This window comes from Vanessa cardui, chromosome 29, assembly GCF_905220365.1.
Source record: "Vanessa cardui chromosome 29, ilVanCard2.1, whole genome shotgun sequence".
In the NCBI taxonomy this organism is placed as follows: domain Eukaryota; kingdom Metazoa; phylum Arthropoda; class Insecta; order Lepidoptera; family Nymphalidae; genus Vanessa; species Vanessa cardui.
This window is the reverse complement of record NC_061151.1, coordinates 6,746,014-6,768,290: the sequence shown is the minus strand read 5'-3', so window position 1 is coordinate 6,768,290 and position 22,277 is coordinate 6,746,014. Positions and strand designations below refer to the sequence as shown.

General features: G+C 36.4%; 1 protein-coding gene across 1 annotated transcript in view; it reads left to right on the top strand.

Annotated features, from left to right (window-relative positions):
- The window catches only part of LOC124541866 (lysosomal alpha-mannosidase-like), a 40,374-nt gene extending 18,097 nt beyond the window's left edge, over positions 1-22,277 (top strand). Inside the window, exons 9-29 of the mRNA XM_047119775.1 lie at positions 2,414-2,534; positions 3,170-3,277; positions 3,904-4,006; positions 5,769-5,859; positions 6,731-6,821; positions 8,002-8,119; positions 9,240-9,397; positions 10,135-10,209; positions 11,267-11,434; positions 12,032-12,183; positions 12,713-12,834; positions 13,252-13,403; positions 13,902-14,028; positions 14,554-14,681; positions 15,130-15,244; positions 15,542-15,698; positions 16,112-16,212; positions 17,265-17,732; positions 18,408-18,746; positions 20,825-20,948; positions 21,993-22,277. Of these exons, the coding sequence (XP_046975731.1) occupies positions 2,414-2,534; positions 3,170-3,277; positions 3,904-4,006; positions 5,769-5,859; positions 6,731-6,821; positions 8,002-8,119; positions 9,240-9,397; positions 10,135-10,209; positions 11,267-11,434; positions 12,032-12,183; positions 12,713-12,834; positions 13,252-13,403; positions 13,902-14,028; positions 14,554-14,681; positions 15,130-15,244; positions 15,542-15,698; positions 16,112-16,212; positions 17,265-17,732; positions 18,408-18,746; positions 20,825-20,948; positions 21,993-22,128 (3,154 nt within the window). The 3' untranslated portion in view covers positions 22,129-22,277. The remainder of the gene's footprint in view (positions 1-2,413; positions 2,535-3,169; positions 3,278-3,903; positions 4,007-5,768; positions 5,860-6,730; positions 6,822-8,001; positions 8,120-9,239; positions 9,398-10,134; positions 10,210-11,266; positions 11,435-12,031; positions 12,184-12,712; positions 12,835-13,251; positions 13,404-13,901; positions 14,029-14,553; positions 14,682-15,129; positions 15,245-15,541; positions 15,699-16,111; positions 16,213-17,264; positions 17,733-18,407; positions 18,747-20,824; positions 20,949-21,992) is intronic.

Here is a 22,277-nt window from a genome sequence, read left to right as displayed (position 1 = left end):
TATTCGTGGAAATACATGGTAATGCAAACATTTCTTTAGAATGTAAAATAACATCTGTTTTTTAAATTACAATTTAACTGAACAATCTCGCGTAAATAGTAAGGAATTTGTAGAATATACGCATTGACTTCTTCCACGATGTCCTGAATTTGTATCGTTATGTCAGGGACACCCAAAGGCATCACTATGCTATTACCTATATACCCTTCATGGTTGGTAAGTTATTATCAGTCCACGCAATTCCTATCCTAACTGTCTCACTGTGTTAAATCAACAGTACATTGGCTACCTAAATTGACGTAACATTGAATAAGTTCACCGTTGATTTTTTACAGCATTAAACATTTATTGTCATTAGTCGTACTTATGCATCTGTATCATTAGATTTATCATCCTTACTAATAGAATCGGAAGGTAGTTTAGGACAATAGGTAGACAAGTGACCTAGTCTATTACAAACATTACATTTTAATATATTTTTCAAGCATCTAGAACTAATATGCCCAGCTTCATTGCAATTAAAACATACAACTGACGTACTATTTTGAGATCTAAGGGTCCTATTTTCGCTGTTACTTGTCATTTGCCGTGCATTATTTATAGACATCGAGGAGGTAATATTATTACGCTTATCTTGATTCATTATATTTTTGACAAATTCGCGAGGTTGCTGCTTAATTGATTGAAAATATTTTAGAATTTGTTCAGGTTCTTGACACTTTACAGCTTTTGCACCTAACCTCAAGGATCGATCCTCAATACCGTACAGTAAACAATCTACCGCTCGTTTACCCCGTATTTCACATCTATTTAATAAATTAATTTTTTCATAAAAGTAATGTTCCAAAGAGTCGTTAAATTTGACACGTTTTGATAGCATCTCAGTCAATAACTCAGCATAGTCTTCACTAGTTGGAAATGATTCCTCTAACTTGGTTTTCCATTCAGGCCACGAATACGACATGGATGGTAGAGCTTGATACCACGTCTTCGCAACCCCTGTCAGTTTAGGCAATGCGTAGTGAATGATCTGCTCTTCCCCCCAACTGTAAAGCCTCGCACACTCTTCAACCTTTTTGATCCACATAGACATGGTCTGGCTCTTGACCATAGGGTCAAAATCGGGAATCACATTACCGAGCATAGGAAATTTATTACTCTGAGATCGACTTTTGGCTAAGAGTTCTACTAATGAGGCAAGAATCACTTGTGTGTCATTATTAAGAACATTAGTAGTACTCACGTGACCAGAAGCTGGAGGTGCACGCCGCTCGCCGCTGCACTCTAACCGTCCGCTGCGGCCTGTCCCGCTGCATCTTCCGGCGGAGCCCCGGCGAAGGCTGCGACGTCGATGGCCAGAAACTGAAGGTGTATGACGCTCGCTGCTAGACTCTGAGCGCCCGCCACGATCATTCCTGTTGGATCTGCCATCCGAGTCCCGGCTGAGGCGTCGTCGATTCTGTCGCTTACAGCTGCTGCTCCGACTGCGACGTCGGCCACGGCTGCGTCTCCGGTTCGATTCATCACGACGTATCGTAGATTGTTCGCGAACACTGCGACTTTTAGCACGAAGAAATCCCAAGGAACAATCGTTCGATCGCATTTTTCGTTGCTCGTGCATTCCGCTTCGGTCACGACGACGTTTTCGCTGCCTGTGCTCGCTTTTTTTAGTAACTTCATCCATTGTTACGGAGATACTTTATCGACAATATCTATGCAACTCTTATAATTGATGATTAGTTATCGGCAATATTTACTGAATATTGTGGGCGCAATACCTTTATCCACTTCTGAGATAAAAGGATCTAAGATTATCTCCAAGTAAATTCGATTATTTTTGTTATTAAAATTTTATTATTCACATTTCAACATTAAAAAAATATATTCCACCAAAGAATGTCCAGTCTCCTCTTCTTTATTTTTCCGTTGCCATAGTTACATAATTAAAGTCATTATGTGACTATGGCCAGTTATAACTCTATAATTTAAAAAGTTATTAGTGTATATATTACATATTATTAATTAAATACATCATAATACAATATATTGGCTAATTAACCTTACAATACAGTATTAGGCTAAATCATTATATGACTGTGAGGGGTAGAATGTTTTTTCCTGACGGTATAAAATATTTCTAAAAAATCTCGTGGGCAGGGTCGAGGTTTTGTAGTCAAATGTAGTCAAATAGCCACAGGAGTTGGCGAGCCAACTGACCCGCTTTTCAAAGCTTAAGTTACAGGCCCCTCTAAGCTAAGGGCCTACTAAGCCCTACTATAGGTACGTGACTGTAGTGCACCCTGATTTACGAATAGTATAAAAACTGTCATGATGCAAGTCGATCTTACCTACAAAGTCCCAAATGAGGTTTCACATCAAAAATATCTACCTAAACTGATTAAACGTTTTACAGCCACGTGTCCACGCATCCAGCAAATATGTCCGACATTAACATATTTTATTCGACGCCATCTTGTTACTTGAAGTCTGTTTACCTGTACGGGAGGAGGGATAAGGCGCTACACACTGAAAAGGTAACTTTTCATCTCTTCACAATACCAAGACCTATATTTACAAGTATTTAATTTTCTCCAATTAATTAAGACCAGTTAAAGAAGTTATAGTGTAATTATAATTATTTATACATTAAAAGTGGCGAATCTTTTCTATCAATCTTTACGAGTATATAGTATCTTAGTACTTGTTACTTTAGTTACTTTAGTATGTAGTATCTTAAGTAATATTGAGAAGGAGCATTGGTTCTCTTAATTATTATTTGTTTCATAATAATCATTTCATGATGTGAAACCAGGTCCAAATCCAAACAAATAAACAGTCTCACTCACAAAACTCACACACACTAATATGTGCTTTGGTGCCTGTAATAACACTTGGTCACTCACCCTTCAAATAGAAACACCACAAAATTTATACTGTTTGGCGGTAAAATATATATTGAATGAACAGTACCTAATATCACTACCATCAACTATATGCTCTTATATATGTGTATTACAATACAATATATAAATTTAATGTCATAAGGACACACAACATACTTATAAGAACCCCACTAGAAACTTAAGGAAATTATTAAATGGTCAATTACAACTTTGTTGAAATATTTGGGATACTACTGAAAAATTAATTGTATTATTTTATGCTTCAGGCTGATCACCTGCCTTATGCCAGCGACGCTAACACCTACTGGACAGGCTTCTACACTTCCAGACCAAGTTTGAAATACTTGATAAAGAGGGCGCATGTATTTTTGCAGGTAAATCTTACTTTCTAAGAATAGTTCTTATCTCTGATCCCAATGTGAGTAGCTAAAGCACTTGTGTCATGTCATATGGTATTGTTCTGTGGCGCAACGCAGGCAATCTAATCGCGCAATCTATAACCTAGGAGCTAAAGAATCGTTAATGAATAAATTTAAAGAAATCAAGATATTGACTGTTGCTTCTCAATATATATTCTGTAATGTTATGTATGTACGAAAAAATATTAATGATTTCATGTATAGTATGATCGATAGCACACCTTGGGAATGAAACGATCTCCTCCTGGCTATTTCATCTCATATTAAATTGTTTATTTATATAATATATGAGACAAACAAAAAAAAACCCGCTGAGTTTCTTTCGCCGGTTCTTCTCAGGTCCGGTGGTAGTGTTTCAATTGACCATCAATAAGAAAGCGTAATGCTTCTATATTGAATAAAGTTATTTGAGTTTGAGTTTGAGTTATGGAAAATCAGAAGTAACGACGACACAAACACCCAGACCCAAGACAATATAGATAACTAATGATTTTTTTCTACATCGACTCGGAGTGCCGTACCCACGAAAACCGTTGTACACACTACTCCACGGAGGTCATTTGTAATGTTGAATGTTTCAGATTGTAAAACAGTTGACGGTGCTCTCTCGAATGGGCGACTCGTACGAACTACACCTTTTGAGGCACGCTGTCAGCTTGGCCTTACACCACGACGCAATCACAGGTCCCAATCATTTCATTTTATGAGCCGAGATGGCCCAGTGGTTAGAACGTGTGCAATCTTAACCAATGATTTCGGGTTCAAACCCAGTATGCTTAACTTGTGTTTATAATTCATCTCGTGCTCGGCGGTGAAGGAAAGCATCGTGAGGAAACCTGCATGTGACTAATTTCATTGAAATTCTGCTACATGTGTATTCCACCAACCCGCATTGGAACAGCGTGGTGGAATATGTTTCAAGCCCTCTCCTTAATGGGAGAGGAGACCATTGGCCCAGCAGTGGGAAATTTACATGCTGTTACTTTACTTTACTTAAATCACTTTATAATGCTCTAATTTCTGGACCGAATATCAGCAATTCAACGATTTCTTTTAGATACTAAAATATTTATAATATATTACTTAAAATATAGTATTTTTAGAATAAAATAAGGAACTACTGAGTTTCCTGCCGATTCTACTTTCCGAACCGGTGGTAGCTCCACCTAATGTAAAAGCTTACTTGAATAAAGTATATATTGATTCATATTATTCGATACAAGATTTTATATGTAATAAAAAAGCGTGGAAGCGTTAATACCTGTTGACTTCCAAGCAGGTTATATTCATTTAAATAATTGTATTTAACTAATATGACTTTGAATTTTTTAAATGTTAAAAAAGAGTAACTATTGAGTTTCTTGGCATTTCGAACTGGTGGTAGCTTCACTTAATTGTAAAATGGCGATTCAAAAGAGCTTGTAAAAGCCTACTTGAATAAAGTATACTTTAATTGACGGAAAGACCTGGAAAGAATCACGACGTAAGGAAAAATTATCTTTAAACAACCTCCCCCCCTTTTCCAGGCCTTTCCCTTTCTCTCTCTCTATTTTTCATTTTCTCTCTGTAAATGTTTTGTGTCTTAGCTTTAAGAGATCAATATTATATTATTACTTGAGATGACTGTGGAATCGCTGATGCTGTAAGTCGCCAGTTCTACGACCCAAATCGAAAAATCCTCATTAGCAGAATTTAATTTTCGTAATTAAACATAAAATATAATTAATCATTCAATAACTGAACTAAACATTGTTCAATATTGTCTCAAATTAGTGTAATTGTTTATTTTCATTTAAGTAATTATAAAATCTTTGATTTTTTAGTCTTACGTCTGTAGAAAACGTAATTTGCTCTGAGGATAATTATTAAGGCTTTTGTTTTACCATTATTTCTTTTATTAGATAATTAAAACTGTGTTTGTTTCAGCCGTTATCCAGCTCTATATTTAGTATAGTTTAAGATTGTAATATTTAATTTTAGATTTTATTTCTTTATTTTAATTTGAATTCGCTCTGACTTTAATTATGAATACTTTTGTTGTATATTGTTATAGAAAGTAAAAAAGTAAAGTAACAGTCCGAAATTTTCCCACTACTGGGTCTCCTCCTCTCCCATCAAGGAGAGGGTTTGGAACATATTCCACCACAAAGTTCCAATGCGGGTTGGTGGAATACACATGTCGCAAAATTTCGATGAAATTAGACACATGCAGGTTTCTTCACGATGTTTTCTTCACCGCCGAGCACGAGATGAATTATAAGCACAAATTAAGCACACATATATATAACAGGGATTGCCTGGGTTTGAACCCGATTGATGATTATCGGTTAAGATGCACGCGTTCTAACCACTGGGCCATTTCAGAGTACACTTATTTATTGAATTGAATAGCGTTATAGTATGTGTAGTGTTACTGTGTTTTTATATGCTTTAATTTTTATTTCAGGAACGAGTCAACAGCACGTGACAAATGATTTCATAAAATTGTTGTCTGAGGCCATTGAAGCTTGTTCGAAGAGAGTGTCGAATTATTTAAGGTTAGTTAATTTGACATTGTTAGAAGTAATCGCAAAACCAAAGGTGGTGAGTTGTTTTATACGAGCTTTTACCCGAACGCTTCGATGCGTCAAAATCCCCTATTTTGATGGATCAATAGGATTGAAAACATTTAAAAAAGCCTATAACCAAATAAGATAATTCTGCGTCAATTGGTGAGCCTTACCGATCAGTATTAGATTAGTAGATTTTCATAACGAATTGTATAAAGTTTGTGTATATAGCGGCAAATACCAAATATATATCTAATTGTAAAATAAAATTAATCCTTTTAACTACTTATTAAATCACCTATATAACAGTGAAAGTCCTGTCAAAATCGGTCCAACGATTCCAGAGATTAGTCGAGATAAACAGACAATTTAAAAAAAAAATTGTTGTATGTACCGTGTATACATACAGGTACATTTAGTAAAAAGAGGTTATTTTAACTTACTTATATTTACTTACTTCTTGATGCGTCTTCTGCTATAAAATTAAATTAAACATTAGCTTAGACGTTTTTTTTTCAGTCAGTGTTTCAAAAAATTCGTATAACCTATCAATGCAGATATGTTACGTGACACATTTTATTAACACTATCAGCTTCACACATGGACATAAGATTTTTTTTTCTTATATTTACCTTTTATTTGTATTGCTTTGTTTCTTTTTCCGACATATTACTTACTAACAAAAAAACCTCAATAAATTATATACCACTAAACTAAATCTTACATATGAATCCGTCTGTCTATTAGTAAAAACCGCATGAAAATATTTTCAGTAGTTTTGGAACTTATCGCTAACATACAGACAGACAGACACCGTGACAGACTTTGTTTAATATGTAGTGATTATCTCTATTTGTAGTATCTTGACACCAACTTGGGGAGGCAGTAGGAGACCGAAAAACAGCCAACAGTTCATAATATGCCATCAGCTTAACATGAGCCAGTGCAGGGTGAGTTAGTTACTTGACAATTATAATGCTGAGCGAAAAACACTCTTATGTTAAGGAGAAAGAGTTCAATTTAACGTGCAGCTTTCTTAATCTCACGGTCTTTGATGAATATGGAGTCAAAGCATGTGCAAGCTGTCATGTGATGATTCTCATCCCCAAGAATAGATATAGTTGCTTTATTAATGGGTATCAGAGACAGCAGTTTCCCCAGTCTCCTTTTGAATCTTTTCCTAGTAACTCACTTTTAACAGCCATTTTATGGTATAGGTTGGCGGACGAGCATATGGGCCACCTGATGGTAAGTCACCATCGCCCATAGACAATGACGCTGTAAGAAATTTTAACTATTCCTTACATCGTCAATGCGCCACCAACTTTGGGAACTAAGATGTTATGTCCCTTGTGCCTGTAGCTACACTGGCTCACTCAACCTTCAAACCGGAACACAACAATACTGAGTAGATATTGTTATTTGGCGGTAGAATAACTGATGAGTGGGTGGTACCTACCCAGGCGGACTTGCACAAAGCCCTACCACCAAGTAAAATGGTGGCTTATGATGAAGGGAAACTTACCTTTAGTGGGTTCTCATGATATCCAGAGTTTGAATACTGTTATATATTTATGTAGTTAAGCGTTTACGTGTGTGCGTGGCTGCGTCCTTTCCGGTAAAACTCTTCTATTAAATCAATGTGTAATAAACCTACTTACTCCTTACCATATGTAAATGAAGCTTTCTTAAGTCTTCATTTAATGTGAACTTCCCGTGCATTGGACTGCATACGTTATCTGTGGACTGCAGACCTGCTCTGTGCTCTATGGTGAGACAAAGGTCTTTGGATTGATAGAAAAATAAGTGAAAACGTTTTAAGGAGATATTTCTGAAATAATAGAAAATTATTGAAGCAATAGCTTTTAATGTTGTTTCTCTTAACAGGTTTGTAATTAGTAACAGTGATCTATAAATTAAGTTGTGAATCATCAAAGTATCATACCTAAATAGATTGTAAAATGTGTGTTTGTCTTCACTAAATTAAATTTCTCTTTACAGATCAATAACATATTCAGTTGTTCCAATAAATAACATATTACACATATATAACAAATTCTTACTTAGTTGATATGTATTCTTGGCTTGAATAAAATCAATGAGTCCATAAATGAAACATAAATCTTTCAGTTCACGGAAACCCAGGAATCAATACTGCTAATAGTGTACAACCCACTCAGTGTGAAGGCTTACTTTCACGTTCGACTTCCGGCCGTCGCTTTGCATTATTCCATCAGAGATTATAACGGTACGTATAAAAATATACAAAAAGCCAAGAGGACATGAAATATTCTCAAATATTATTAGGATTTAGGAAGTGGTCACCACATTTGAGAGAATCACAATCATAGTGTTAAAAAAATGAACTTAACCAAGAGAAATACATATGTTAACCAAAATAGATGACAATGTATAATATTTAAGGGTATATTATTATTAACAAAATGGCGTCTCGGCCAAATTTTATCAACCAATTTCTGAGACTGTAGTTCCCAATCGCGCTGGTCTTCAAATTGAGAGTTAACTGTTATCTTCTAGGCAAGGGCACTACGTCTGCTTCGATTTTTAATGATAATTTCCCACTGCTGGGCTAAGGCCTCCTCTTCCATTAAGGAGAGGGTTTGAAATATATTTCACCATGCTGTTCCAATACGGATTGTTGGAATGCACGTGTGGAAGAATTTCGATGAAATTAGACACATGCAGCTTTCATCACGATGTTTTCCTTCACCGCCGAGCACGAGATGAATTATAAACACAAATTAAGCACATATATGTAGTGGTGCTTGCCTGGGTTTGAACCCGACATCATCGGTTAAGATGCACGCGTTCTAACCACTGGGCCATCTCGGCTTAACAATTAAATCATTTTTCTACTTCCTGTGATACGATGATTGCAAACTTTAGAAAACTTGAGAGATTTTCCGAACTCGTTTCAAGATTAGTGCTGAAAGCTTAAAATCTAGTTTACAAGTCAGCTAGCCTAACAGGACGTTTTTTTTTATGATATAGGAAGGCACTCGTGCAAATGAATAACCTGATGATAAAAATAAAGAGTAACTACTGGGTTTCTTGCCGGTTCTTCTAGGTAGAATCTACTTTCTGAACCAGTGGTAGCTTCACTTAATTGTAAAATGACGATTCAAAAGTGCTTGTAAAAGCCTACTTGAGTAAAGATTATTTTGATTTGATAAGTGGTCATCGCCACCCATAAACATTGGGTCTGTAAGAAATATTGACCATTCCTTACATCGACCATGCGCCATAAACCTTGGGAACTCTGATGTTATAAGTACTGCTTGACGGTAGAATATCTGATGAGTTGGTGGTACCAAACAAAAGTCTTCTAAAGTGTGTTATTTTTACAGACGAGGAGGTGGAATATCAGCTGGTACCGTTACCAACAGCAATCATCAATATGCCAGGTCGCACCTCTAACAGCATACAAGAACTGTGCTTCGAAGCTGAGAATATACCACCTCTGGGATACACAGCGTATCTTATAGCACCGATACGTGATCAGCTGGTGAGATAAATATTTTAACCCATTCAGAATTACTTTTATTAGGTATTCGAGTAAATTGTCAGTCAAAAAAAAAAAGTTTTTTGAAAAGTAGGAAAGAATTGGGTAACAATTTATGTTATGAATACTTACATTTTGTAGCCTGGTATTATATTTTTAATAGTGCGATATAGTCAACATTTAAATTTCCCCGGGAAGATCTCAAAATTGGAGGTAAATGGGAATACTGTTGTGGTTTCATGGTACCATGCACTAGCGATCCCGTAATGCCCCCTGAAGAGAGGTATTGAATGCTGTTGGTTTTTTATTGGGTATACCGGTAAAATGTGGTGCAACAAGTGATCTCACCGTGGAATCTCATATACCCCTCCACTTCAGGTGGGGTGTCTAATAACTTAATTTATTAAAAATATATTAATTGTTATATTTTAAACTAGAGGGCATTAGCAGTAGATTAAATCGCGCTATCGTTGTGTATTTTTTAAATAATATAGGTCATATAAATGTTTTAATGCCTTTGCGTTCGGGGTAACTATCCTTTCCCCTGGCTTTGTAGTACTGAGAGATAAAGAAACACGTATGTTTGATATACCAGCTAAAAAAGTGTAATTTCTGAAAATTCGTAGCTTAACTAACCAAGATTATTATCGATTCTGTTCAGTAAAATAAAACGATGGAAGTATTTAATCTTGTGAAATGACGATTCACGATTCAAACGGATTATTGTATATGACTTTCAGGCAGAAGGACAATTTGTAAGAAAATCCCAAAACCAAGAATCAGAGCAGGAGCTTACGTCGTTTATTTCTAACGAGGTAATTAATTTATACTTGTAATTTAGAAGAAACCTTTGTTTGAAATATGCCGGGTTCAGGCAAGCACCATATTTATCCTGAGCTTGGTGGAAAACACTTTAAAAGAATCAACGATCCAAGATTGCAATGAAAGAGCGAAATATGTTCCAAAATTTCTCTTCCAAAGAAGCGAAGGAATTGACCCTGTGGGAACAACTGTGGATTGTTCGAGTTACTAACTACAAAAAATAATAATTATAGATTATTATTATATGTTATGGAAGTGATATATATTTGTAAAAGAAACTTGGGGAAATATCCTCTTTATTTAGCTAGTTGTTGCCCGGAGCGTTTAAGTTGGTCGTCAAAGTTCTGAGTTCGAGCTTACTTCTTATAGAGTTTCATCGAATTCATTTCAGTGTAACATACAGATATACAGAGTGACTTTCACATTTATAATATTTATTAATATAATATACAACGGAATAGCATGTCCGAGCCCGTTTTTAAAAAACATGACGTCACCATAGCTGACGTCACGAGTGTCAGGATTTCGATCTTTATCCATCCTCGGAGGTTTGAAATTAAATTCAGGGAATATTCTTCTCTGATTTATTCCAATATGAGGCGGTCCGATCGCTCCGACAGCTCGACCAAGTCTGTCGATACCGGCGGGCGCTTGGTCTTTTATAACAAAAATAGGTGGGTAGACTTATTCACTCAACATAACAGCTGTTTACAAACACTAAAATATTTCAGACTAATTTAAAATTTCAAAATTCACTAAAAATTATTAATTTAACAATCAAACAGTTTTAAATTATTAAAATAATTATTTCTGGACACTTGTTTTTCTTAAATTCGTGGTTTCGCGCCGACATTTAATTTTTTTAAGATTATAAATGTGAAATTGACTGTGTCTGCCTGCCTGTCGCTCTTTCACAACCGAACTAATGAACTGAACTTCAAGAAAGGGTATAGGCTACGTTTTTTGCCTAACACATGACACCAACCACTTAAAATGCAAGCTTAGTCGCGGGACAACTAGAGTCTATATAAATGTAAAATTCTATTGCAGTATATAAAAGTAAATATAAACAAAACGTCTGGCCTCTTGGAGTCTATTCAGCACGTCGAAGGAATAAAAATACTCATCAGTCAGAATTGGTACTACTACAGCCAAAGCCAGCAAGCGTTGCAGTCTGGAGCGTACAGCTTTAGACCTGGAAAGGATAGACCGACGCCTGTAAGTATTGGTTAATATATATGACGTCCTGATCTTTTTCAACCTAGAAAGGAACCAAAAGACTACCCAGGATATATTAATGTGTATACTTGTTTGAAAAACTTTCTGCCTAGGCAAATTCGATACGACCAAAAAAATTTCATGCTCTACCGTGGTAGGAAAATAGCTGAGATGGGCCAGTGGTTAGAATTCATGCATCTTAACCGATCATTGCGGGTTCAAACCCAGGCAACCACCAGTGAATATTCATGTGTGTTTATAATACATCTCGTACTCGGCGATAAAGAAAAACATCGTGAGGAATCCTGCATGTATCTAATTTTGTAGAAATTTTGCTACATGTGAATTCTATCAACAGTGCAGTGGAATATGTTCCAAACCTCAAATGGAAAGGAGGCCTTAGCCCAGCAGTGGGAGGTTTGCAGGCTGTTGTTGTTGTTGATGTGGTGGGAGTGAACACACAACAGACTTCAAGTAACCAACAAACACCGATATATTTATGGAGAAAAATCTGTCAGTAGTTTGGGGACCACCATGATTTAAAAAGAATTTACATATTTAGGAAGATACTTTTTCTATGATTCATTAATTCTCTAGGTTACTGACAAAGTATCCTACCACACAATCCGAGGGACGCTGGTCAAGGAGATCAGGCAACGGTTCAGCGATTGGATCACGCAGGTCATTCGCCTGTACCGAGGAGAGGAGTTCGTGGAAGTTGAGTGGATCATAGGACCTGTTCCGATTGGGTAAAACTGTTCTCAGTATTAGATATGAATAATAATAATAATCGTTGCTTGTAAGTTTTATTATAAATCAATATACATGAATCGAGTACTACTTCTTCATGGGGCCTGGTGTGTTTTTTATGGTATAGGTTGGCGGACGAGCATATGGGCCACCTGATGGTAAGTGGTCACCACCACCCATAGACAATGACGCTGTAAGAAATATTAACTATTCTTTACATTCTTAATGTAAAGAATAGTTAAAAAGAAAAGTTAACCACCATGTGCCACCAGCCTTGGGAACTAAGATGTTATGTCCCTTGTGCCTGTAGTTACACTGGCTCACTCACCCTTCAAACCGGAACACAACAATACTGAGTACTGTTATTTGGCGGTAAAATAACTGATGAGTGGGTGGTACCTACCCAGACGGGCTTGCACAAAGCCCTACCACGAAGTAAAAGTGGTATTATTTGATATACTTATTATATTAACTGATCTTTCGAACTGATCTTCTTGGGAAGTTAAAATTTCATATGTTTTTATCTAGAACTGATTTGGGCAAAGAAGTGGTGACAATCTTCAACACCAATATCAGCAACAATGGCGTCTTCTACACAGACTCCAACGGACGACAAATGATGAAAAGAACATGTTGGAACGAGTCCACTAGTAAGTCAGCTACAAGTAGCTTTGATCTAGAAAACCCAATAGGTGATAGTATCTACAAGACCCTGTTCATTTCTTGGTTTTATCTCTGAAAACACGTTTTACGCGTATCACCCACATAACATTAGGGGTGAAAGACGCTTAGTAATCTCAAGGGCACTGATATAATCACTACAAAGCCTTTGCTTGAAAAATGCCCAGGGTAAAAAGAAATCCCCTAATTTGGGCAGAGATTTCAGCGAGAAAAGGTGCCCTAAGTCACCGCCAGGGAATATCTTTGGAAGTCCCTCGCAACACATTTAATCTGGGTGTGAAATGCAGTGTATAAGTTAAATCAATATTCCCAATAAGCGTAATTAAGGGTTCCCGACAGACATCGAGCGATAATTGGCATAGGATTACTTGGTTTTAACTAAACAGGTCATCTGCATAAGAAGCCGGTACCAGCTTGCCAATACCCGGTGACGTCACGGATTTGCCTGCAAAGCGTGAACAGCAGCGCTGGTCTGTGCGTGCTGACAGATCGGACGCAGGCAGCGACCTCGTACAACGAGGGAGAAATTGAGTTAATGGTAATATAGAAACAATACTTTCAGTATTTCATTAATAACGATAAAATTTAATCTGAAAACAAAAATCTAAACGGACATTTGGTCCGTCTGATGTACCCGTTTGATTTATCTCAGTCAAACTTCATTTTCCAAAGAAAGTATTCTGATTATATAATGTAACTAAAAACTTCAGTAGACGACGAAATGGAAAAAGAAAAATCCAGAAAGTTAGGTTCAGATTGCTCCAATTGATTTAAAAATGAATGAATGTATATCTAATTTGGATGATCTTAATGTATCCATAAGATAAATAGCTCTAATTTTTTTTTTTACAAATTTTCGATGTTCTTGGCGATTTTCAGCTGATTTTATAGCATGAAAGAACTACCATATAATATAACGTATCTAAATTGAGATGATTCAGAATAACTTCTAAATTAAATTCCAGTATCAAAAGGTAATATTTAACAAAAGATATAACAAATAACAAAGATTTTTGACAAAACCAAAATTGTTCAGGTACACAGACGCCTCCTAACAGACGATGGATTCGGTCTTGAGGAATCTCTGAACGAAGAAGCGTTCGGCGTAGGATTAGTTGTCAAAGGGAAACATAAAATATTTTTTGGCAACCATAAACAAGAAGGTAAATATGAGAATGATGTACAGTCAGAGTAAGAAAACCTCCGTCAGTTTTCAAATTCATTCCTTTATCAAGTCTTAAACTCTTAGTGCCTTTTGAATCTAAGCATCGAATCATTACGACGCAATATGTCATTCTTAATCGGTAAAGCAAACTATTGTTCATACTGAGCTCGCGAAAGTAGATCTTATGGTGATGAACCTTTTCTTACCCCGACTGTACCAACACATAGTATATACATTTAATGATTGTAATTTAAGTTTTGTAATTGTTGTTGTAGTATATCTGCATTTTTATATAAACTGTAAATCGCACCAATGTAGCAATCGGGTCGCCAAAACTGTACCTTTTTTATTTAGGCTGATTCCATGTTGTATTTTTTTTCTGTGTGGTGTAGAATAAAACATTGTGCCGATAAAATAAAGCTCATGTGAGGCATGCTTGTGCAATCTTCGTTTACAATGTTTCGGCCTTGGCAAAATTATAAGCAAGTTCGAGGTATTAATTTATGTATGACTTCCCTTCCAGTTGAAGGCTTATCGTTCGCCGAAAGAGCAACACAGCTAGCAAGGAAGTGGACACTGGAGCCCTGGTTGTTCATGACTTCAGGAGAGAAAATAAGCAGGAGAAAATGGCAGAATGTCAGAAACAAAAGAGTAAGTAAGGTTTTATTTGTATCTACTTTTTCTAAACAAGCTCGATAGTTACATTTCTATAAAGATAGAAGTTTCAGTTAACATAATTGGACTTCACAGTCCTATCTTAATATAATCTAGTGACATATCTCTTCAGCCCAAAATAAATATTTAAGACACCTTCAGAAGCACCTTACAATCTTCCAAGACTTAACCATCACTATTTGAAGTATATCTTATACTCTTCACGTTTACTCACATTGTTCCAATGCTGGGCTGAAGCCTAATTTTTTCTTGAGTAAGGATTTTTGTGCTTACTCCAATACATACTCAGCATCTTCAACTCAATACCTGGTACCATCAAATAGGGATACTTTGCATTTCCTACCAATGTATGGCGAAGCTGACCTGCAATCACATGGACTTAAAACCAAATGCTAAAATAAAATGATTTAAATATATTTTTTAGTTTTCAGCGCTGCGTATTCACGGTCTTCCTCGACACATACACATCCTAACGTTAGAACCCTGGAAAGCTGGCACCGTTCTGCTACGATTAGAAAATACCTTAGAAAAGGGTCATGGTGAGTTTTCATCTATGTTACTAAGAACGCTTAAAATGTATGATAAATATGTTGTCGACCTCCGTGGTCGTAGTTTGTACACCAGTTTTCATGGATACGCCAATCCGAGGTCACGAGTCGATGTAAAAAATGTTCATTAGTTTCCTATATTGTCTCCCAGACCCAGGGTGTTTGCGGTGCCGTCGTTACTTCTAATTGTCACACAAGTGCTTTAGCTACTTACATTGGAATCAGAGTGATGTATGTGATGTTGTCCAATGCTTATTTATTATTTGAAGTAATGATTACCTTTTGTAGGTCCCAATAATTTAGACAACGAGCAAATGGATCACGATGGTCACATAACGGTCAATATCCACAAGATCTTGCTACATCCGATCAAAGCTATCCAAGAGACGACCCTGGCTGCTAATCAATGGCTTCAGGATGCAAGGCAGATGGATTGGAGTACCAGGTGGGTGATTTTATATATAATAATAGCCTTTAATCGCTAGTAAAACACATTTATGCATATTCTTTGGGAAAACAACTGAGTGCCAAAATACCCTATAAAAACCAGCAGTACCATCGTCGTCGCATCGAAGGGTACCATGTTATCGTCTGTGAATATAACCGTGATGAGCCGATGGTGGACCATATATGGTCCTCATATGATGTATCCCATAGGCGATTACCTCATCTAATCTAAAAGAATTTCCTGGAGTACAGAGAACACCTCTCGTCTTCTGGTTCTGAGATTTTTTCCTTAAATATGGGAATTGAACCAACTGGGTTCAATTCTTACTAGATCAATGAGATAATGAACTTGTTAATTATCCTAATAAATTGACAATTTGGGGAAAGATTATAACTAAAAATATATTACAGATACGTCTACTCTGGTGGTGATGATGGCATCTTACCAGAAGACAATCCTGACTACGCTGAGGATTACAAATTTAGCAAACAAACTGAAGTGAAAGACTCTGGTAAGAAGTATGAGAGCGTATATTTGTATTTATTCTGTAAAATTACATTATTACTTTACTTGTTGGTAGGGCTTTGTGCAAGCCCGCCTGGGTAGGTACCACCCACTCCACAGATATTCTACCGCTAAACAACAGTATGCAGTATTGTTGTGTTTCGGTTTGAAGGGTGAGTGAGCCAGCGTAACTACAAGCACAAGGGACATAACATCTTAGTTCCCAAGGTTGGTGGCGCATTGACGATGTAAGGAATGGTTAATATTTCATACAGCGTCATTGTCGACCATTTACCTTCAAGTGGCCCATATGCTCGTCCCCCAACCTATTCCATAAAAAAAAAATAAACAACACTGAACCAATTTTGATCTGTTGATCTGTCATCTTTTGAGCTTTTTAAAAAGTTTGGTCTTTTGAGTCAATGACACAGCCGTGTTATAAGACCGGAACACGTTGAAAAATATTGTATCCCACAAAAAATATTTGTGAAAATCTAACAACATAGAAACAAACAGATAACCAATATTATGACACTACTTTGCAAATACGAAACATATTTCTTCATTTCTTATTCAAATCAAAATCCAAATAAACTTTATTTACATGGGCTTTTACAAGCACTTTTGAATTGTCATTTAACAATTACGTGAGGTCACCACTGGTTCGGAAAGCAGATTCTACCGCGAGGAACCGGCAAGATACTCAGTAGTTACTCTTTTACAATATTTAAAAATTACAATCATATTAGTTAAATACAATTATATATGTATGTAATGTATCCTGCCTGGAAGTCAACAGGTATTAATTCCAAGCTTTTTTATCTTCTACAATGTCTTGTATTGAATAATATGCCTTTTTTTGGAGACAGCATTATATTCACTCTTAAGTCAGGTTTAAAGTTGCCTTGTCACGAAAGCGTGACTCGCGCCGAATAGACAGAAAACCGTAATTACTTTTTTAAAAGAGATATAAGAAAAAAACAAATTGCCAACCCGAAGATGTCTAAGTAGTCTTTAACGTTTTTGCCAATATCTAATTTTTTGCCATTAATTGAACATATTTTCCACCAATAGAACATTACTCGGAAGAAGATTATTTCCGAAAGAAAACGTCGAATCCAAACAGTAATAACCAACCACAATCAAAAGTGAAACGCGGTTTCGCTAATCGGCGAAGAAGAGCAATAAACAGTACAGATAACATAACTGATAAAATTCAAGAGTCAAACTTGACAGTTCACGGAAAATTAGTCGAAGAAACGAACAACACAATGTCTTTCAATAGCAGAACTATAAGACCGAATGTACTTAAACATTACAAAGCATTATCAAGATCTAAATATTTCACAACTGGTCTGCCAAAGATAAGTTTCGTAACACCAAAGATACCTAGAAGATTTGTTTATGGCGACAGTAAAGAGAGCGACAATTATTCGTCTGAAGATGATGTCTTGTTAGGTGACAGACGATTTCTCAAGAAGAGGAATCGCAACAGACATACGGATTACAAACAAGACGACGTTTCGAGTAAGTAACAACAACAACAGCCTGTAAATTCCCACTGCTGGGCTAAAGGCCTCCTCTCCCTTTGAGGAGAAGGTTTGAAAAATATTCCACCACGGTAGAATACGCATGTGGCAGAATTTCTATGAAATTTGTCACATGCAGGTTTCCTCACGATGTTTTCCTTCACCGCTGAGCACGAGATGAATTATAAAGATAAATTAAGCACATGAATCAGCGGTTGTTACCTGGGTTTGAACCCGCAATCATCGGTTAAGATGCACGCGTTCTAACCACTGGGCCATCTCGAGTAAGTATCGTAACGTGTAAATTTGGAAAAAGTGAATAATTTCATAATTGGCAACTTGTGGTACTTAGTGTCATTCTGAGATAGATAAACATTTTATAGAGCTGCTAAATGCTTGGTTGCAAATTGCAAAGTAAGCTATATCTAATAAATGAGCTGGTGAAATAAATAAACCCTTGTCGTTAATAAAAGCCCTCGTAACTTAACTTAATTTACTTCGGACAAATCCAGGTTTCTTTATGATGTTTTAAAATGAGGTACGTGAAAACACAGGTCTTCGATCCAAAATCTTCGGATACTGATTCAAATTTCAAATTACCCAGAAAGGATGTTTTAATTTTGGGAAATTGGAAGCTATATATATATAAATATTTGTACTGTTCTGTTTACAGAAATTGAAGATTATGGCGATGGAGTGACGAAATCAATGTACGATATGTATTACAGGACCAATAAACGAGTACACACACAAAAACTTTATCAGCGAAGCTCAGAAATGCCTACGAAAAGATCTGACAGACGAATTAAAAAGGATCACACTTATAAATACATTGGTAATAACAATAAAAGAAGAATAACTGGAGGAATGCCCTACTTTATTGTAAATAGAAGATACAATAGTGGGGAGGAACTTGAAGATAGAAACACAGAGCACTGCGGGAGTTACAAAGAGAGAAATGGAGTTGGTGATAGAAGAAAGGACTACTACTCAGATTTATACCCTAAAAGAGGTAAATTTTACCTGAAATGTATTCCATATTTATGTTTACCTTAAGATATGAGGATGACTGAGAAGTATGCTGGTTCATTGTATGGTTAAGGAATCTTATAAGCTCGTGCGGTTTCTTTATGTCTATAATAATTCGCGTCTTGGGTACTAACAGTTGAGAGTCGAGACGGCCCAGTGGTTAGAACGCGTACATCCTAACCGATGATTGCGGGTTCAAACCCAGGCAAGCACCGCTGATTTATGTGCTTAATTTGTCTTTATAATTCATCTCGTGCTCAGCGGTGAAAGAAAACATCGTGAGGAAACCTGCATGTGACAAATTTCATAGAAATTCTGCCATATGTGTATTCCAGAAACCCGCATTGGAACAGCGTGGTGTAATATGCTCCAAACCTTCTCCTCAAAGGGAGAGAAGGCCTTAAGCCCAACAATGGGAATTTACAGGCTGTCGTTGTACTAACAACGTTGTGCATAAACCAGAATGTCGGATTTAATTTTGAAAAACGATATGTGTCTCAAATCCCAATCGAACGTATACTATATGTGCGTATATTATATGTTGTAAAATAGGCTCCGTGTCTCCTTGATACAAGTAAGTTGTTTCCTTCGAGTAATTTAGAAAAAAACTGTGCGATATTTTTTGGTAATATAATATTTTATGTTAAATCATGAAGACAAAGTGGTCAAATAAAGGAATACGGGTGGAGTCTTCAAATTCAGCTGATCTTAAGTGAATTTTCAATTCAGCTAAATATTTAAGGAGAGCTGAGATGGCCCAGTGGTTAGAACGCGTGCATCTTAACCGATGATTGCGGGTTCAAACCCAGGCAAGCACCACTATATATATACAGTGTAAACTCCATGTAACGTCACTCGATTTAACGGCAAACTCTCTAAAGCGTCGAAATCAATTGGTTTTAGTTGGTTTAGCTTGTATTCCATACAATGATACACTCTACATAGCATCACAGCCACTCTCAATAACGACAACGATTATGATATAAAAAGTACCTTTTAAGTTGCTAAGATTAGAAAAAACTGCGCATCTGTGTACGTTTTTTTGTCGCTTTATTATTCTAGACCTCAATAAACTCTATTGTCGGCACCACGCATTAGGAACTTTCTTCATTTGTTTACAAATTGGGATTGCTTGCACGTGTAGACTGTGACCATGCCTAATAAGTAGGAGTCACGGATTGCAACGTTATCATATGTATTCTACGATTGATGAGGTGGAAACAGAACTTGAGTTTGATAGCGACGACAACCTTCCATTAAATGAGTGGATTCAGCAGGTCAACATGGCAGGAAACACGGTAAATTTTCAAACCTACATCGAAGTAAACAACTGCCTGCTTACAACGGCTTCACTCACAGACATAGAAATTTTGGATTCAGTGAGAAAAACTGAGGTTTAAGAACAAAGAGATGAAGAAGATGAGACGGATGAGCTTGAGCCTCCACCGAGAGTTAAAGAAGTTCCGAAAGCAGGGAAATTACTTTCTTTATATCAGATATAAATAAAATAATTAAAAATAGACAACAAAATTACTGATGCAGCAAAAGGCGTCACACAAAAATAACAGAGTATACGCAATATCGTTCAAATAAGATATACATATATTTTTTGTACATAACTACTAACAGTAGCCTAAAATAAACTTTTTTTTTGAATTCTGATTTTTCTTCTCTTCATTTATCAACCACTCTCTAAAACGTCATAAAATGCACAGTCCGTTCAGTGTCGTTATATAGAGTTTACACTATATGTGCTTAATTGTGTTTATAATTCATCTCGTTCTCGGCGGTGAAGAATAACATCGTGAAGAAACCTGCATGTGTCTAATTTCATCGAAATTTTGCCACATTCATTCCACCGCATGCGGGTTGCATTGGAACAGCGTGGTGGAATATGTTCCAAAACCCTCTCCTTAATGAAAGAAGAGGCCTTATCTCAGCAGTGGGAAATTTACAGGCTGTTACTTTACTTTTACTTTAAAGACTTAAGTCTTAAGGTATATTTTGAGACAAAAGTATTACTGCTTGTTTACTAACGCCAATTATTGCAACTATCCCCAGGTGTTAGACGCGGTGAGAGAAATCGTAATAAGCGCCAAGAAAGCGATTACGAAGAAGATTCCCAAGAAGAAGAATCGCCCAATACGGGCGACGACGAAGATGAATACAGCAAACGGAGGAAACGGTATCGCCTTGTGATAACATTACACACACACACACACACACACACACACACACACACACACACACACACACACACACACACTACACACTACACACTCATATATATGACAAGGAGTCAGGCATCATATTCAGAATATAAGTTTTTTTTTATGGTATAGGTTGACGGACGAACATATGGACCACCTGATGGTAAGTCACCATCGCCCATAGACAATTACGCTGTAAGAAATATTAACTATTCCTTACATCGCCAATGTGCCTCCAATCTTGGGAACTAAGATGTTATGTCCCTTGTGCATGTAGTTATACTGGCTCATTCACCCTTCAGACCGGAACACAACAATACTGAGTACTGTTATTTGGCGGTAGAATAACTGATGAGTGGGTGGTACCTACCCAGACGGGCTTACACAAAGCCCTACCTCCAAGTAAGGTTTAGTCGTTCACGTTCGTAATATCGCTGTCATGTGTTCTACGTCATACTAACGTCGCCAGTATGTACGATAAATAATAAATAAAACATTACTAGACTCTTTGACGCTTCGACATACATATATACATCCTAATTAACAGCCTCCTCATAAACTTAAGATTACAAAGTGCAATATATAAGGCCTGACTTAATATAGTCTTATGGACTAGAAGTGACAATGTTTTTTTAAATAACAATAGGCTTATAATTATCAACAATAAGATTAATTACTTAAAATAAATAACTTTTTTCTTTGTTTATACATTTATTTAGTGTCAAAGTTACACCATCGACTTATCACTTAATACTTGAAAATAATATTTAATATAGGTAACATTCAAGGTGATACATCTTTATAGGTGTACACAACAATAGGATGTCCAAAGCGCCCAATTTCAGCGCCAAAAATAAACCCTAGCGTCTGTGACAGACTATCGCACGTTTTTTTTTTTTTTACGTGAATACGCTACAAGGTATTGGTGCATTAGGTCCTTAAAGAAATATAATAAACCTTTTTTCTTGAATTTTAACATATACTTAAAATTGACTTTTAATTTGTAATGTTTTTTAAAGAGCCATCGAAGAGCAGCCTGAGCAAAGCGCTGAGCAAACTGAGCAAGTTGAGCAAGACTACGTCATCACGCTGCGCCCAACGCAAATCAGAACTTTCATCATATCGTTTGAGAGGAAGAAGGACTACACGTTATAATACGTACACTCAATAATCTATATCGCAACGTAAAATGTATATCTAAGTAAATTATTAAATAATTAAGTAAATGTGCTTTATTTAACTTACTTTCTTATCTCTTTATATCCGATTTATCGTTCAGCCACTCCGACCTGCATTGGAGCAGC